General features: G+C 40.1%; 1 protein-coding gene across 3 annotated transcripts in view; it reads left to right on the top strand.

Moving 5' to 3' along the window:
- BEND5 (BEN domain containing 5) overlaps positions 1-14,835 on the top strand; it is an 853,353-nt gene that overhangs the window by 766,707 nt on the left and 71,811 nt on the right. Inside the window, exons 11-12 of one of the 3 annotated variants that reach the window (XM_085232378.1) lie at positions 2,627-2,789; positions 4,754-11,044. In XM_085232378.1, the coding sequence (XP_085088504.1) occupies positions 2,627-2,789; positions 4,754-4,755 (165 nt within the window). In that variant the 3' untranslated portion in view covers positions 4,756-11,044. Of the gene's footprint in view, positions 1-2,626; positions 2,853-4,753; positions 11,045-14,835 lie in introns of those variants that run through there. The other 2 variants (XM_085232377.1, XM_085232376.1) reach the window with 2 other exon arrangements.

Genomic DNA, 14,835 nt, shown 5'->3' with positions numbered 1-14,835 from the left:
TAGCAGAGATTGTTTTTTATTATACTCTGAGTACACGACCTGGCACTTGTGCAGCTGAGTTTCATCTGACTACTATCACTTTGGTCCTTAAAGTCATCCCACTGCTTTTTTGTATGATATTCAGAGCCTCCTCCATAATGATGATTCATTCCACAGTGTGTCATCAGCAAATTTTGTTGGCATGGTCCTCCTTTACTGTGCCAAGAACTGTGATGAAAATATTATGTAAGATTTATATCAAGAATCATCTCTGAGAAATTCAACTAGTAACCTTTATCTAGTTTGACTGAAATTATGGGAACTACAGCTGGAAAAGGACCTCAAGTCCAAACTGGATCCCAAAGAAAGATGAATTATACTTGGCAGATACTTGTCCAATTTGTTTGTAAACGTACTGTCTTCATAGATACTTAGTGACAATAAGTACCTCAGCTTCCAAACGACAGGAGCATTTTTGTCCTAATGCCTGCCCTGAATCACTTCTCCAACATTTCCGTTGTTTTACTTGTGCTGAGCAGAGCAATAGACTTAGCTCATTTTTCTTGTGAGTGGTGCTCGTGCTCACAAACCACAGTAACTGTGTTCTGACACGTTATCTTCTTATTTTGAGCTGGCTCCACACATCCAAATTCACCAGCGGATGCTTTAGTACAGTAAATGTTCCACCATAGACATTCATCTGAAGGTGAAGCTCTATCCACTGAAATCAACGTCCTTGCATTATGAGGAAATCTCCAGAGTATGTTCATCTTCCTTTCTGTTTTTGATCTTAACTCAAGATACAGCTTCCTCCAGTTTCAGGGTCTTAGTCTTTTGAAGGCTTCTATTGCAGGAAGTCAGAAAACTTTCCCTCTTCCAGACTTCCTCAAGTGTTTTATTCCATACAGCAAATTAACAATTCATTTTCCCATCAGTCCTTAAGAGTGCCTTACCTCTCTGTCCCCCAAGTATTCAGACCGTCCTCAAAGATTCTTCCACGCAATTTGAAGGAAAAAAACAGGATACATACATAGCAGAATAAAGTCAGTGTACCTTCTTCTGCAATATTATGTTACCACTAAGGCAATACCACGTTTAGAAAGTCCTACATATAATGCTAATAAGAAACCCAATTCCATCTTATTCTAATTAACCTGGAAAGCCTTCCTTTTTATAACACGAGAGACTTCAAAACATTCAGAATGCTAATAAGCCTACAGGTATTTCCATTCTTCATATCTTTTGGTATACGCTATTCATCAAGAATTGTTGCTCATTTCAGTGTTAGTGTGATTCTGTGGTCTATAGAATTTTAGCATTTTGAATGATTGCATCTCTTGTTTGTTATTTTTTTTATAGACAAGATAAAAAGTCTTATTTTCCCTGGTTTTGATACATACTAACATTATGTTAATAAGAAAATACGCAAGTCATAAGGTTCAATCAGAGAACTCTGGGTTGCTCAGATAATTTACCATGGGAACAATGACTGAACTGTAAACTATATGCTGAGGGTCCTTTTTGTTTCTCTCTTCTCTGGCAACTTGAAAGTCTTAAAGCAGGAGATATAAAGGCTTTTTATGCAACCAATGCAAATTGGATTATGAAGCTTAGGGTTTTTTGTTGGTTTTTCTCCCCTCAGCAATCATTAGGTTACGCTTAACCCAAAGTGGTTCAGCCTAGTGGATATTAGGATCTGGTATCCAAAATGAAATCAAATTCCGTTTTTATGTCTTTGGTAGGAACATGCTCTGAGACTTTGATTAACCTAATGGTGAGCTCCACTTTAGTATCCAGATAGAATCATGGAATCACCAAGGTTGGAGAAGACCTCCAAGATAATCCAGTCCAACAGTCCACCTACTACGAACATTTCCCCACTCAACTATGTCCCTTTTGTACTGCTGTGCCTTCAAAAGAGAACTAAAATTCATTTTTGGAAATACTTGGAATCCTCCCCTTCATCCCTTAAATGAATAGTCATAAAGCTGCATGGTTCTTAAAGTCAGTTCTTCAGTAATAGCACAAAATACAGTGTTTAACACTGTGCTTCTAGTACTGTAAAACAGTATATTTTTCCACCGGGAGAGCAACACCCAGTTAACACTTAAGTTAGTGAAGTGGAAATTTCTGTGACCTAATTTAAGAACCAGTCAAATGTCCTAGGTGAGAAAGTTTCACTAGGATGTAAATACTGCTGTATTTCTACTTTGCTTAAAGAGTCCAGGCTGGTGAGAATGGCTGAGGTATAGGAGAATGCAGTAGAAAGAAGAAAACCAATATCCAAATAATGTTTATGGGTTAGCATTTGAAATGAAGGGTCAAAAGTGTTCCTTTTCAACTCATACATCCAACGGGCTTTCTCTAAGTGTTATCCACAAGGGGAGAAGAAAAGCTAATCTTACTTGTGAGCTGAGATTAATTTTGTGAAAGTTTTCAAGGCCTTATTTATAGTTCTGTGCCAGAATTGTATTTCCATTAATGGTCTCTCCAGGCTACCACTGAAAAAATATTACAGTCTCAAATAACATAATTGAGATTTGGCAATATGAATTTCACTGTTTTGTATTTTAACAATCTGCTTCCCAACCCTTTCCTTGTTCCACTCACGAACTCTCTTCGTGTCTCTGTGTTCTTTCCCTGGCAGTCCAGTACATCCTTCAACCGAGATGCTGTGAAAGCAGGGACAGGCCGGCGTTTTCTTGGTGGGTTGTTAAATGATACGTCCTATTGCTACACCCTGGAAGTCTCATTCTACAGCTACATCGTGGGTGGAACTACTGCTGCTGTCCCTTACACAGAAGAAGCCTGTATCCTTTTGAAATCCTGCCTCTTCTGCTCTTCCTGCAGAGCACGTGAACTGAGCACTTAAGGTAAATACTTCTATCTCAATAAGAGTTTGCTGAGATAGGGACACACAAGTGGAAATGTGAGTCTGCTCCTGATGCTTTAATTTCCCTCATATTGATTCTCCATACTATGGAAATTCAAGAAGAGAAAGGCACATTAGATCAAATAAACCATTTCCCTCTTGTAGGAGATTGTCTTACACACTTACTATGGAAACAAGTCCTGGAGAGCCTCTGATCCATTTCTTTCCACAATCTTCTATTTCTTTCTTCATTTCTCTCCTTATTCGCTCATTATACCTGCATTTGTATTATTGTTTTAATAGCAAGTTGAAAGTGCATCTTTGGTACTGAGTTAAAATAACTTCTCTGCCTTTGAACTGCTGCCAAAAGGCTCTAAAGGGTTCATTAGGTTCTGCAGCTGCCTCAGGGCCAGATCTTTAATACTGGTTGACAAAGAAATGGAAAGCGAGCTCTACAAATAAAGCTGACAAAGTTGTCTGCATTTTTGAGGACTCGTAGGTGCAATGTCTCACTGCTGAAAAGGCATGTATCCGTCTGGCTATCTCACTGTATCCAACAGTTTCTAGAATTGTGATCTTATGACCTGTTTTTATCTTTTTTTCTTTTCTTTTTCTTTTTTTTTTCCTGTCCTGGTCCTCACTCAAATAACCATTGCCTATACTTTAAGCCTGAATATCTTATTTCATTTTGTCATTCTGTCTTGGTAGCTTTTGGAAAATAATTCTGAATCATTTGCATGGCTGTTTTTTGATTTAGCTTTTCCATGGAAAGTAAAATCTGGGAGAGGAGACTGAATATGTTAAGGTGACTTAGAAGTCTTGAGCATTTGGAATATAAAGTCCTTTTTTTCCAGTCATTTTAACTATTACATCTGCCTGTTGCCACTGAGGTCAAAATTTTCATGTTGGTTTAGATATTTATTTTCTTATATTGGTATTTTGGCCTTGTAAGACATGTGCCTTATTTTCGCTTTTAATTTTCCTCCTCACTTAGCACTCTTTGTACTGACAACTGCTTATTTATCTTCTTATTTATCAAGAATAGCTTTTGCAGCAAGGAGTGGGAAGAGTCCCTATACAAATGCGATCATGATTCCCTTGAGTATGTTTTTCTTGATGACCTGCAGGTCATGCTGGCTTAGTTTCTTTTTCCAGAAGGATTCCAGAAGGCTGTCTGCCTATGTCTTATGCTTTGCTGTCATTTTGCCCTGGTAGGTTTTATTATTGCCTTTTCAATGGGATTCAGGAGGGCTACTTATGACAGCTCTTCCTCAAGTGTGCAGTTTCCTAGTTAGAGAAAGAAAAGGAGCTGCTTGATGCAGACTCTAGTCTTGTCTGCTCTAGCACAGGAGTGGTTGGATTTATGCATACTGTATCCTGGCAAGGGAGACGTTTTCATCACACAGAAGTGACTGTAACCAAGAGGAAAACAATTGCAGAACGTTCCCATTTAGCCTGAACAACTCTTCCAAGCTATTTGCGAGTCAGTGATTAATTAATGCTCAGATTTTTTAATGGACCTGAACCAAAGGCACAGCCAGTCAACTCACATTGGCCTCCAAGGACAGGCGTGCTTCTGTTAACTATCTAGCTACATGCAGGCAGCAAGTCAAGCAAATAAGTGAAGAAAATGTAGCAAGCCCAAATACTGTGAACTGGTAGGGAAAGTATTCAGGAAATCTGCCTTCAAAGACTTATCTCTTAGGACTTTTTAAAAATTATTATTTCTTATGATGAACATCCCATAGTGATGTTATTGGTTTGTGGGTTGTTTGTTTGTTTTTGTGTTTTTTGCTATTGTAGTTGTCTTGATGGGGTTTTTTTGTTTGTTTGTTTGTCTGTTTGTTTGGGGTTTTTGGTCAATTTTTGTTTTGTTGTTGTTTTTAATACAACCTGGATCAGGATGGCTGGAATTGCACAAATTTCCTCAAAATTACAGTCTGTGATTCAACTTCCACATTAGGCAACCTACAGAATTTATGCAACCCACTGTCTTGAACAGAGACTACAGAGATCATACCCCATATTCAGAAGTGAGCTACACTGGCTCATTGAGAATCTACAAAAATATTCATCTAGCCTAACATTTTTCTAGAGTTCCTGGTAGAAATAAACTCATCTGACAGGTGAGAAAAGCTGAATAAACTGTGAATAGTGTTCTGTTTGCACTGGTGGCATGTAATTCTACCTGTCAGCCTTTCCTTTACAGCATTCAAGGCAAATAAGATCAAAGTACCACCCCCCTTTCATGACATTGTAAAAGTGTATGATTTTTTTTTAAATATTTTTGTGTTTCTTGGGGGTTAGGAGCTACATCACAACCTCTACATGAGTCTGTATTAGATATGTTTCTACAATGGATAAGATTATGCATTTTGTTCAGACTTGGATGGCTGAAGTACAGTAATTATTGAAATAAATGGATAAACAGCTTACATACAAGAAAATGGGAGACAGACGTTTAACACAACAGCATTATTTGAATTCTGATGTTGTCAGAATGGTACCTCAAAGATTCAGCATTTAGGGGATTATATCTGGTTTGTTCTATGAAAACAAAGAGCAGAATTCACTTCAAATGAAATCTGGGAGTGAAGGGCCTTCCATCAGTCTGTGCAGAGGGTTTATGTCTTGGGATCTCTGTGGTGGGATAACAGCATTCTGTGAAGCACTGAATTTCTGTTCTCTTCTAAAATAAAAAGAGCTAATGTGGTTACATGAATGTCTCAGGCATCAATTAGCATTATATCAGTGATATTTATTACTGGAGTGCCTCTTGTGCTTTGCACTATGAGAATATTGCATCAGGTGTAACTTCCTGAACATCCTGTTATACATTCTTTCAGAGGTTCGTATGTACCTGGTAGTGTGCCCAACTGATATGTACCTGGTTTACAAGAAACATTAGGGATATGTTCTATAAGCCTGGCTCTGCAGAATATCCTGTGATAGCATGCTGTAGATAACAGTGAATGTACTGTGTTTCAAAGCCATAATAAGAGGATTGTAAGCTTGTCAGTTTGTTGCATGGAAGTAAATGGATAGAGAAATGTTTAACACCATTCTCACACACACACACATTTGGTGGTAACTGATTAAAAAGGCAGCATAGCAACAGTTTGCTCAGCACAAGGTAAAGAAGCTTTAACGTGAGCTGATATGCTTCCATTAAATACCATGTTTTACTAGGTATTTACTGGGCTTATGACACGAGGCACGTAAACTGTTCCATAGCATTCACTACCAGAAGCTCAGCTGCTGAGCTGTCTTAGGTACACAACAGCCTCATAGCTGGGCAGGGAGCAAAGGATAAAAGAGGGGGAGGAAGGATGAATCCACAGCTGCAAGACTCTGAGCGCTGCTGATAGCACACCCAGAATTGCTTTCCTCAATAGCCACTGATCAGCAGCTGTCACAGCCTGACCTAAGAGTGGCCACTAAAGGAGCCTCACATCAACAGTTTTCACATCTACTGGGTTCATTTTTTTTTAGAGTGTTTGAACTGGATCCCTGCTGCACAGCAGGCATCCCATAAGAGAGTATAAAAGGTTTCACTCCTCCTGAGCCTTGCCAAGAAGTAGCAGACAGAAATGATGGAGACAAGGCAAGGTGTGACTGTAGCCTGGTAGCTGTAGGGAAGGATAATCAAGATGAGTGGGTGCCACAATTATCAGTGTGTCCTTGGCTTCATTTTTATGGTAAGCTTTCCATAGATAGGAGAGGTCCCACCCAAAGACAGACCTTTAATCATCTATTTATGTAGATTTACTGTTGGCATCACTTCTGAGTGGAGCAGGAGACTGGAACCCTGTACCAGGGGTCTCATGGAATAGTTCCCCTTTGTATGGCTTTTCTAAGTACATCAGTTTACTTTTTTGATGTAGTATTCTCAGTATATAGAAGGGATTCAATGATACTTCTTTTGTTTAAAGGAAACAAAACAAAACTATGCTTTGGAAGTCACATTTGAAGAAGAAATAGACATTATTGCTGTTATCCCAAGATAAGTCTTATCACATTACAAACAGCTTAGAAATGAGCTTGATACTTTAATGCTGTAGCTGAACCGACTTGTAAAGGTATGACTTGTTTTTGCCATTTCACTGTATATGTTGAACTGGAAGCTTTGTATTCATTAAACAGGGTACAGTTGCACTGCTGAACTCCTATGTTTATGGACGTAAAAGATGTCTTTGTGGCTACATCTTGTGTGCACACTTGTCTGCAGATGCAGAATGACAGCTTGGATTGGTTGGAGTCTCTTGAGGTGTCTAACAGGTAATTGAATCTTGGACCATTGGGACAGGTGGGAGCCAGTTGGCTTTACTCTTATTCTCCAGGCTACCAGCCTGCTGCTTGACCTCTGGGGACTTCAGAAGTTAAATCCTCTAGAGAAAAGAGTCATTTGCTTATATGCAGATTCTTCTTATAGAATACTTGGATCTCACCAAGTCCCTGTCCAGCAGAAAAGAAAACTGTATGCAAACAATTATAGTAAAAGCATCTACAACTTGTAGAGCTTCATCTATCTGCTAGTCCTTTAGGGCAATGTATTTGGCTATTTGTAGCTTCTTTCTTTTTTAGCAGCTGCCTGCCTTGATCCTCACAGCTGTGTTAGCGGTATCCTTGGAAGATCCTCACATGCCAGGTTATAGACCTCGCAGGTTCATTCCCACCCAGTAAAGTCAACACTACTAGCAAAAGCCAGTGAGATATGCAAGGCTATGCTGATAAATCCGAGGGAGCTCTTCAGAGGTTACCCAGCGTGGCTTATGTTTGAACTCGAGTTAGAACTTGTTGCCAAGATGATTTCTAAGTCAGGCGTATAGTCAGAAAAAGACCTCCAGAGGTCTTCTTCTTCATCCTTCTTCTGTTAAGCTCCTAGAAAACAGGCTCCTTTCTGTGTGTTGCAGAAAAAAAAAAAAAAAAAGAAAAAAAAAAAGAAAGAAAAAGAAAAAAAAAAATAGCATTAATCCTGATTCTGCAGAGATTTCCCTAAGAGTGACCTCCTTGCACATCATCAGTATTTGATTCTTTCTCAATACCATGTTTTCGGCTGTCTTTGAGGAAAGAAAACAAAATCCACTTTCAAATCCCCAGTCTGTGTGAAAGAGTGTCAAGGTTTACAGCCGCAATTTCAAATGCTCTTAATATTACTGGAAGCATAGAGTTAAATTATAGAGTTGTAAAGTTACTTTATAGTGATAATGCTGTCAAGCATCAATATCTCTGCCCCAGGGCACCATGGAAACTCAGTTAATGATATAAGAAGCTGATATTTTTCAGGGTTGCAGCTGTTGGCTCGTACCCAGAAGGAATCTGTGTGTTTGTTCATATCAGGTATGTACAGGGGAACCTGATCAAAGAAAATTAAGAAAAGGACAAAGTCTGTTTAATGAAGTGCAATGTAACCAAATTGAAAAGCATTGCATGGTGTTGCTGTATTCGCACCTCTTTCCTCCGCAGAGTTCGATACAGTGGACAGTGCTGTAAAGAAATAATTTAAGAGGAGGAGTTGGGGGGGTGAGCAAGGGTATGTTTGGACGTAGGTTTGTTTATCTCCTTGCCTGTAGCATTGACTGTATCAATCTATGCAGACATCATCTGGGAGTGTCAGTAAAGAAATGGAAATTAAGGCAAGTGACTACAGTCAAGTTAGGAATATCTGTAATTTTTGCAATGGATTTCTTAGCATGTGTATCCCAAAGTGCTTTGATAGCCTCAGATGAGAGATACTATAAAAGTGCAAAGTGTTATAAAGGTGAGGATTTTTTTTTTTTCTTTTAAAGAAAGATATATTTTTTTCAGAAGTATAGAATATCTGTCTTGGAAGCTGTCTTCAAAGCATTTTCGGAGGATTTAACCAGATGATTCCTGTTTCTTTTTGGCTGGGAGCCATCAAATACCACGCATGTGGATGGGAAACAATCTTGCAGGTGGCAGCTGTATTCAGAGTGGTCTTACATACTCGGTCCATTTCTCCCCTTGTCTGGGTGCTCTGAATACCTTCTGTTCAGTAAGCGTTTACATGGCTTTCTGGGGGGGAAGGAAGGTGAGCAGGTCAGACTTGAGAGCTCTCAGTATTGACAAACCTAGTTGGGAATAGGGACCTCGTGGACATTAGGAGCAGAAGCATCTTACAGAAGCACACGTGCAAATAGTGACCTTACTTTCAGCCAGCTGTGTTCTATTCTGTGCTGGCAGAGAATGTGCTCTTTGGCCCAGGTAGGGCTGTATCCAGTGACATGAGAAGACTGATACATATAAGCCAGCCAAGATGAAGAAGCCCAACTCCAAAAATGATCTGATATCCAATTCAGCCTTTGGGGTTTCTCTTGAGAGACTGCATGCTAACTTGTGCCAGACTGCCACTGAGGCTTTACTGATTGAAATCCTCCCCAGTGCTTTCCATCTGAGCTATCAATGACTTCTGGTTGCTATAAAAGCAGCTAAACTAGTGGACAAAACTCTGTAATTCAAAATGTTTTTGTTGGTGGCATAAAAAAATCATTTGCCTGTTAGTAATAAATATTGCTACATTTTTTCACTACTGTTTCTGTTACCCACAGAAGAAAATAACTTCATCCAGGTACAAGTGATGCTTTCACTGAATGGTTAGGAGGTTGATTTACATGAGGAATTGAAGAGTTGTGGCTAATATAAACAAAAGGAAAGCTCCCTGTAGGCACTGCTATCCCTTTTGGAACTGGATCCAGGTCTTGAACGTTTCTCTTCTGGACTGGCTTTTCTGTAAACTTGTATTTTTCCATTGTCTTATCAGCAACTTTGACAAAACTAAGCATATGGAACTGATAGTGAGGCTCCTGGGTATTCAGAATGCTATACAAATGCTATTAGGCATGTAGTTAAAATAATTCTTTGGTAAATGTTAAATTCCTATTAGTAACACTTGCTAAACTTAAGTGCAAAGGAAAGGGCAAGGCTAATCTGAAAGGCAATGGAGAGCAAGGTTTAAAAGATATTAACGATTTGTTGGAAATGTCTGAGGGGAGTGGTTAATATGACTAAAGAGTAACATCTGTGGGTTGAAGATTGAGGTTGGGAGAGGGCTTCCGCCAGTGATATGCTTTGGAGCTTTCCCAAATGTCAATGGGAATGAGAAAAAGCCATTCAAAATGAGGCGCTTTTCAAAAAGCAATAAACAGAAAAAAATTATAGTGTCTCTTCTTTAGACCTGTGTGCTTTCCTGCCAGCCCATTGTGGTGGTTGTGTGTCTCCATGTTTGTCATCTTTTCTATCTTCTGTCTCCTCGCTTCTGGCTGGGTCTCTTGCTCTCTGCTGGTCCATCTTGTTTGTGGCTTTAGGTCATTACCACTACGCCTTGCAACAGTGCCTCCATGACTTCTTGTTGTCTCATCTGATTTTTCGCAAGTGGTGTTTCATTGTTCAGACACACCCAATTTCTGCTTCTTACCCACTGTGTGCTTTCTTTCAGTGAAACTATTGCTTCTTTCTTTTATATTTTTTCCACCTAGAGGCTCAGCAGGGCTTTTTTTGTGATTAAAGGGAATTCTAGGGCAGGAGCAGAAGCTATTTTTTACTACTACTTCCTTAGTTCCTCATACCAATTTCCTGAAAGGGAATCAGAGATATGTTTTAGGGAACTCAGCAAAGAAATTAGTGTCTTGCTATATGTGTATGTCTGTCTCAGTTGCTTGACCAATCGCAACTGAATTTGACAGTGATGAAGGTCTCAGAGATATTACGTTCCTACAAGTTTCATGACAAATAGCTTCCTGAATGAGTACAGAGACCAAAATTAATCTCCCTAGTAGGGACAGCTGCATCTCTATTGTTAGAAACCAGAGGAAGACAGTAGGCATGATAGTCAAGGAAACAGACCCCACATCTTACTGCCTTCCTTGCCTGTCATTAACGAGGAAAGACCTCCCTTCACTTTCCTTTTCTCTACACATTTTTATCCCTAATATCACTGAAATCCTTAACAAAGTATATATTATGCTATCCTGAGAAGCAGATGCCCCTTCTCCATCAAGCTACTGTTGAAAGGGGCGAAAAGCCTGGCAGGTAGAGTGCATAGGTAAATGAATACACATTCAAGCCAATGTCACTACATGCTCACCCCAAGCCAACAGCTTTTCTTGTAACCAAGAAGTGACACTTTGTCCAGGGTTCAGATCAGGGAAGTCTGAACGTGCCTCAGTCAGAAAGTAAAGATAATCTGCAACTTTGAAGTAGTATTCAGGAGAGTCACTTTTGTGTTTCTGTAAGAGCAGGATGAGCTGATTCTCTCATTTCTCATCCCTTAACAGAACAGCCCAGAATCAGCTCAGATCAAAATCAGTCCTCTGCTGTGTCTTGTCTCTGACAGAGGCCAAAAGCAGGTACCTGAGAATATAATAATAGAATAAGCAAATAATGATACTTCCCCTGAATATTCTCCCTTTGAGAATTGCTTTGAGCAATTAGTGGTTTGGAATACTGGAGCTAGAGTTTTTGATTATCATCTGTAGGAACACTCAAGTGGATGTCTCCGATGAACCTCTATAAATTTTTAGTATCCACAGGACTCCTTGCCAGGGATTTCCACAGCTTAGCACTGTCTTGTTTGTTTTAAGCCTATCACCTGCAAACATTATTCAAACATTATTTTTATGACTCCTAATTAATACACTGGAAGTGGCATTGATGCCATCTGCTTTCCCCATGGGGCTCAGTCCTCATTTTTTCATGTTTGAAGCCTCCTAGCCGACCTAGTTATTCTCTGAGTACTTATCCTGTGCACTTTGAGTGAAATAACATTTCTAGATCAAAATCATTCTTTCATTTCTGGAGTTGATATATCGTCTTAGCACTTTCTTTCCAGGTATCCACAACCACATGAGTTGCTAAGCAATGGAGAATCAACTCCAGTGACTCCAACAGCAGGGTTTGTATTTGCTGTGCATTGTGATTATTGCTTGTGCTCAGGATAAAGATACAAGCACCAACATAAGAGAGATGGTTTTCAGGTTCAGAGTACACGCTGCGATCATTATGTGTCCACTTGCTCATGCGCTTAACCATCTCTGTGTGTTCTGCTGTACTTTCCCATTTCCTAAACTTGAGAGGGATTCAAAGTCTGTTAAGATAATTTAATTTCTGTTGATCATAGGCTGGAGTTTTGGCAGTCTGGTGAAGAGAGCCCAGGAATCAACTACTGCTGAGGGAATACATGGCTTTTGAAATTTACTGTTTTAAAGCAACATCCCAAATACTATATTTTCAGTCATTACGGTTGGTGTGCATCACTCTTTCTCAGCAAATCAACTCCTGGATTACATACTCCCACAGTCAGTTTGCATGTATGGTTCTGTCAGACCAGCTATTTCATTTTCTAAAACCAAGCAACCTTTATTAAACCAGAAGCTGTCATCTGATGCCAAAAAAAGACTAAATGATAGGTAACAGCCCATTTATCCTTTCTTCATTTCCCAGTCCCTCTGAATTCCAGCTTGCAGGTTGGCTACTTGAGATCTCTTCTGTAGCAAAGAGGGATCTGCAGACAGTAGATTGTTGCATGTAGCAAAAGCTCACATTGGACTAATTTCTGCAGATAGTTGGCTGAAACAGTGTTGGAGAACATGGGTAAAGTGACATTTTTCTTTGGATTTTTCCAAGATATGATAAGTGGTTGGTTCTGATGGCAGTATACAGCTTCAAACTCCTTGTTTTGAACTGTGTGGCAGTAATAACTTACTTCGAGAAGCAGCCTATGATTTTGAAGTTAGTAGTCACACATTCTCATATTCTTGCTGTGATATCCATGAGGTATGTGAGGTTGGGCCCTTCCTGGGCCAATAGAGTTATCATCCTAGTGCCCCTTCTTCCTCTCTTAATGATTCCTGCTTGCATCACATCCTTCATGTGTCTGCCAAGTAGAATTTGTTGCATTGACTATCTTTCCAAAGCCTGCCTAGAAGGGCAGCCTTCCTTCAACCAGGATGCAAAAGGACCTGCGTCTCCAGAACCATCAATATTTTTCTTGAGATGATAAATGAACTGCCAATAAAGTGAGGCAGCTGCCAGAATTCTCTGAGAAACAGATCTTTAGTCCCAGTTTATCCGTGCTTGGTTTATTTATGTGTCTGGAAACTTTGGAGATGCAGAGGACTAGCCTCTCTGGGAGAGACACTGAGAATTAGGTGGTACAGATAGATGGAATGGGAGTTTACGGACTGGTTCAGATGTTAGCTGTTACTCTGTGCCAGTGTTACCTCAAAGAAAAAAAATGGCTTGAGATTCATAGGGAACACCCCAGAAAAGAAACAAAATTCCCCAAGGCAGACCTAAGTTCTCAGACTTGCTGTATCATTCCGTTTGTTTTTCTCCATCTCTTCTGGTCTTTCTTGCCTATGATTCAGGGTTTTTTTGCATAATGTCTGAAATTTGTGTTGCTGGCAAGATTTTTCAAGGAGACAAAATATGTTTGGAGGATTGTATATCCAAGTATGTGCTCCTACAAGTAAGGTTTGTAAGGAGATCAGCCTTATATTGAAGCAGGTGGTACAATTGGAAAAAGGCAGTCTTTGTCTTTAGGGCCCTTTTAATGGGCAACCAGTGTGTGTGTGTAAATTGTATACACTGACTCCATTGAGCTGATTTTTTTGGTTCCAGCCAAAATTGGCAAAGAAACAGTTCTCAGAAGTATTAAGTTTGGGCAAGATTTCTAAAAATAGATAGCTGAGCAAAAGAGAGACTCAACAAAGGCCTGTGATGGGGGAAAAATTGGATGGAGTTTAAATGTTATTATGCACCAGAAGATCTTGTACTGAGGGACACGGTTTAGTGGGTAATATTGGAGATAGGTGGACAGTTGGACTGGATGATCTTAGAAGTCTTTTCCAACCTTAGTGCTTCTATGATTCTATTATGGGGGCAAGAGAGGGAGCCCTGCTGTAAAAAGCACCATCATAGGGAGATTTTTCACTTAGCACATAATCCATTTTACTGGAATAAAAACAAGAATATGGACAGGATGTAATTTGCTGCATTGTAGGTGGGGCAATTAATTATTATTTCAAAATAGACCTGGCCACGTGCAGAGCCTGCACGACCGTAGAGCACAGGCTCAAGGTCTTTGCATGGTGAGTGAACCTTCAGCAAGGTCAAGGCAGCACAAGTAGCAAGGATGAGCACTCAGAGCCCTCTCTGAAGAGGACTGCAGAGGCCCAGCAGCCTGGTGCCTCTTTGCACATCGCAGTGCAGCCAGATTGGGCAGAAAGAAGTGGTCTCCCCATCCCCAGATCCCTGCCTGGGTCAGCACAAGCAGCACATATTGTGTTGCCTGTAGTTCAAGTGCCCTCTTCTGGCATGAAACGTTTCATTCCTCAATGACATGTGACTGAAGAGAAGGGGATGTTTTCCTGATGGTTGCTGAAATCAAGAACAAAGCAGGTTTTCTCTCCCTTTTTGTCCACCCTATGTCCTGGCTTGCCGTGGCAGGGAATAGAGGTCAGTGAGAAGCCTCCCTGTCGTACCAGCCTGGCTGTGTCACAGCATTTCGGTGGGACAGTGCTATAATGAGGCCTTGTTTGCATCTCTGAGGTCATTAAAAATGCTTGTTTTCTTCTGTTTTGTTTTCTTGCCTTGTCTTTAGCTCGAATAAATCTGGAGATGTGTTGATTTATACCAGCTGAGAATTTGGAATCCTTCTCCTGCTTATGTTTTCTGCTCTCTGCTGTATATAAATCATATATTGTCTATTCCTGACCTGTTGATGTCAGTAGTTTTCACTGTGGATCCCTCTGGGATCCCAAGTTGACCTGTATTGATTAGGAGGGAATGCTCCATGATAAAATGTGAGGAGAGGAGGACGTGCAGCTACTGTCAGAGGAGTTCCCACACTGAGCACTCTGAGGCAAAGGGAAAGTTTGATACACTTGTTAATGTGAATTCAAGGTTAGCAGTAAACAGCACAGCAACTGCATCTGTCTGTGGAAGGATTTAAACTTAGCCTTTAA

This window comes from Meleagris gallopavo, chromosome 10, assembly GCF_905368555.1.
Source record: "Meleagris gallopavo chromosome 10, MGAL_WU_HG_1.1, whole genome shotgun sequence".
NCBI lineage: Eukaryota > Metazoa > Chordata > Aves > Galliformes > Phasianidae > Meleagris > Meleagris gallopavo.
The sequence above is the reverse complement of the archived record's forward strand: the minus strand, read 5'-3'. Positions and strand labels throughout refer to the sequence as shown.